Source organism: Symphodus melops, assembly GCF_947650265.1.
Source record: "Symphodus melops genome assembly, chromosome: 4".
NCBI lineage: Eukaryota > Metazoa > Chordata > Actinopteri > Labriformes > Labridae > Symphodus > Symphodus melops.
The window spans coordinates 338,375-342,057 of NC_136694.1; the positions used below are offsets into that span (position 1 = coordinate 338,375).

The 3,683-nt window shown below is 49.9% G+C and overlaps 1 protein-coding gene across 1 annotated transcript in view; it reads left to right on the forward strand.

Annotated features, from left to right (window-relative positions):
- The window catches only part of LOC306821858 (phosphatidylinositol 4-phosphate 3-kinase C2 domain-containing subunit beta-like), an 8,095-nt gene extending 6,737 nt beyond the window's left edge, over positions 1 to 1,358 (forward strand). Inside the window, exon 2 of the mRNA XM_079340445.1 lies at positions 379 to 1,358. Within this exon, the coding sequence (XP_079196571.1) occupies positions 474 to 1,241 (768 nt within the window). The 5' untranslated portion in view covers positions 379 to 473 and the 3' untranslated portion in view covers positions 1,242 to 1,358. The remainder of the gene's footprint in view (positions 1 to 378) is intronic.
- Positions 1,359 to 3,683: the final 2,325 nt, after the last annotated feature.

Genomic DNA, 3,683 nt, shown 5'->3' on the forward strand with positions numbered 1-3,683 from the left:
TGTGTGTGTGTGTGTGTGTGTGTGTGTGTGTGTGTGTGTGTGTGTGTGTGTGTGTGTGTGTGTGTGTGTGTCTCTGTGTGTGTGTGTGTGTGTGTGTGTGTGTGTCTCTGTGTGTGTGTGTGTGTGTGTGTGTGTCTCTGTGTGTGTGTGTGTGTGTGTGTGGGCCTGGCGGTGCGTTCTGCTCGGAGGGTCATTCTCCTCTTATCTGTCTCCTGCTGTGTCGGCGTGTCTGTCAGACGTAGGCTTTGGCGGCGGCTTGGTTTGGAGCGACCTTAGAAACGAGAGGCTGCTCCCAGAATATTGAAAGTAGCTCAACATGTTTGGTCTCGGGTGAAGAAGTGACTCTGACCTTCACTCCTCTCTCTCTCTCCTCCTCAGCTGATCCTGTGCAGCTCCATGCGTCCTCGCCGGCTCTGCTCGCCGTCCAGCTGAGCTCCCCCCCCCCTCTGCTCCGTGCCTGCGGTGGAGGCATCATGTCGGCGGCTCAGACCCAGAAGGAGGGCGGCGAGGCCGGCTGGGGCCTGGAGGCTCTGGGTCTCAGTCAGAAGGAGCTGGTCATGGCCGAGGCCCTGCAGATGGAGTACGACGCCCTCTCCAGACTCAAACAGGACAAGAGTGGCACCGGGACCAGTCAGACCCCCGGTTCTAGAGCTCACAGCCAGGCCCGCTCAAAGACCCCCAATCCCACTATCGAACGCCCCAGACCCATCCCGAGCCAGCCCTGTCCGTCGTCCGTAGGAGGAGGTCTACTGAGGGGCCTCTCTGGGTCAGATCCCTCCCTGAACCAACCTGGAGGCTCACAGTCTCCGCCCTCCATCCCAGCACGGGCGCCCCCGACTCAGGGGGGCTTCATCAAAGAGTCCCTCTACATCCTGGATGGTCCGGACCCCAACAAGTTCAGGGACTGCTCAGGACCTGGCCTGGGTGACTCACTGGGGTCGGGGTTTCTTTCTAAAGGTTTCCCCTCTCTTCTTGATGACGTCCCCCCCGCCATCCCCCCGAGGAACCCCCTCCCCCAGTCCTCAGGCTCAGAGAACCCCTTCCTGCCCTCTCGAGGGTCCAGCATGCCCCGGGACGTGAACCTCTTCACGCCTGACGTGGATCAGCCCAAAGTGACCTCAGGAGAGCTGAACTATGACATCATCAACGACTCGCTGTCCCGACTCAACGAGAGCCGACAGGGGCACCGAGGTCGGCGGGCCAACGGGGACCAATCAGGGAAGCCCGTTGCTCGCAGGTAAGACCCTCCCCCCTCAAGTCCCGCCCAGGACGTACGTACCTGTTCCCAAAAGCAACAAGAACCAGCGGCGAGTTTCTGCAGACCCGGTAAGAAGCTGAGAATCAGTCCGGACGCCTGAAGACGGATTCTGTTTCCTGTTTAGACGATAGAAAAAAGTTTTTGACAAAACTCTAAAGTTTTTGAAAACGAGAAAAGTTGAAACAGTTTTCGATGCAGTAAATATTTTTTGAAATTATCCTCAAAATGTCCCCCAGAAATTGGAGACAAGTTCATGAATATTTTTGATGTTTGTCAGAAAAACATTTTGAACATTTTGAAAACAGAAAATATTTGGATGTTTGTAAAACAAAGTTTCTGAAAAAAATCCTGAATTTGTTGATTAATTTAACAAAAACTTCAATTAATCGCTTTTAAAAACTTGGACTGTTTCATTTTTCTTTTCTTACAAAAACAGAAGTTGGAATTTCCGATGTTTTAATGTCAGACGCCGCTTTGTTAGTAAACATTTTTATTAATCCCGATCAAACAGAGTCGCCATGACAACGGGTACATTTGAATGTCGGTAGTGGTGTCCACCGTCTGTTTTGGTTCCTGGTGTGTAAACACTCGGCGCCCTGTTGATGTGTAAACTGATCACGCTCAGTAAACAGGCCGAGCAGCTGGAGCGGCGGCGAGATTAAACACGAGAAAATGTCCGTCGGTCTGAAGCTCCTTTAAACCGTCGAAACATGTCGAGCCAGAGAATCCTTCAACAGGACGCTTCTTGTCACCGCGGACGCCATCTCAACGCCGCCATCAGCATATATATACTCAACAAAAATATAAACGCAACACTTTTGTTTTTGCTCCCATTTGTCATGAGATGGACTCAAAGATCTAAAATTCATTCCAGATACACAATATTACCATTTCTCTCAAACATTGTTCATAAATCTGTCTAAATGTGTGATAGTGAGCACTTTTGCTTTGCTGAGACAATCCATCCCACCTCACAGGTGTGCCACATCAAGATGCTCATCAGACACCATGATTAGTGCACAGGTGTACCTTAGACTGTCCACAATAAAAGGCCACCCTGAAATGTGCAGTTTTTGCTTTATTGAGGGTCTGGGGACTCAGAACCAGTCAGTATCTGGTGTGACCACCATTTGCCTCATGCAGTGCAACACATCTTCTTCGCATAGAGTTTATCAGATTGTCAATTGTGGCCTGTGGAATGTTGGTCCACTCCTCTTCAATGGCTGTGCGAAGTTGCTGGATATTAGTGGGAACTGGTACGCGCTGTCGTATACGCCGGTCAAGCACATCCCAAACATGCTCAATGGGTGACATGTCCGGTGAGTATGCTGGCCATGCAAGAACTGGGACATTTTCAGCTTCCAAGAATTGTGTACAGATCCTTGCAACATGGGGCCGTGCATTATCTTGCTGAAACATGAGGTGATGTTCATGGATGTATGGCACAACAATGGGCCTCAGGATCTCATCACGGTATCTCTGTGCATTCAAAATGCCATCAATAAAATGCACCTGTGTTCTTCGTCCATAACAGATGCCTGCCCATACCATAACCCCACCACCACCATGGGCCACTCGATCCACAACATTGACATCAGCAAAGCGCTCACCCACACGACGCCACACACGCTGTCTGCCATCTGCCCTGAACAATGTAAACCGAGATTCATCCGTGAAGAGAACACCTCTCCAACGTGCCAGACGCCATCGAATGTGAGCATTTGCCCACTCAAGTCTGTTACGGCGACGATCTGGAGTCAGGTTAAGACCCCGATGAGGACGACGAGCATGCAGTTGAGCTTCCCTGAGACGGTTTCTGACAGTTTGTGCAGAAATTCTTTGGTTATGCAAACCAATTGTTTCAGCAGCTGTCTGAGTAGCTGGTCTCAGACGATCTTGGAGGTGAACCTGCTGGATGTGGAGGTCCTGGGCTGGTGTGGTTACACGTGGTCTGCGGTTGTGAGGCCGGTTGGATGTACTGCCATATTCTCTGAAACGCCTTTGGAGACGGCTTATGGTGGAGAAATGAACATTCAATGCCCGAGCAACAGATCTGGTTGACATTCCTGCTGTCAGCATGCCAATTGCACGCTCCCTCAATGCTTGCGCCATCTGTGGCATTTTGCTGTGAGACAAAACTGCACATTTCAGGGTGGCCTTTTATTGTGGACAGTCTAAGGTACACCTATGCACTAATCATGGTGTCTGATGAGCATCTTGATGTGGCACACCTGTGAGGTGGGATGGATTGTCTCAGCAAAGCAAAAGTGCTCACTATCACACATTTAGACAGATTTATGAACAATGTTTGAGAGAAATGGTAATATTGTGTATCTGGAATGAATTTTAGATCTTTGAGTCCATCTCATGACAAATGGGAGCAAAAACAAAAGTGTTGCGTTTATATTTTTGTTGAGTGTATATA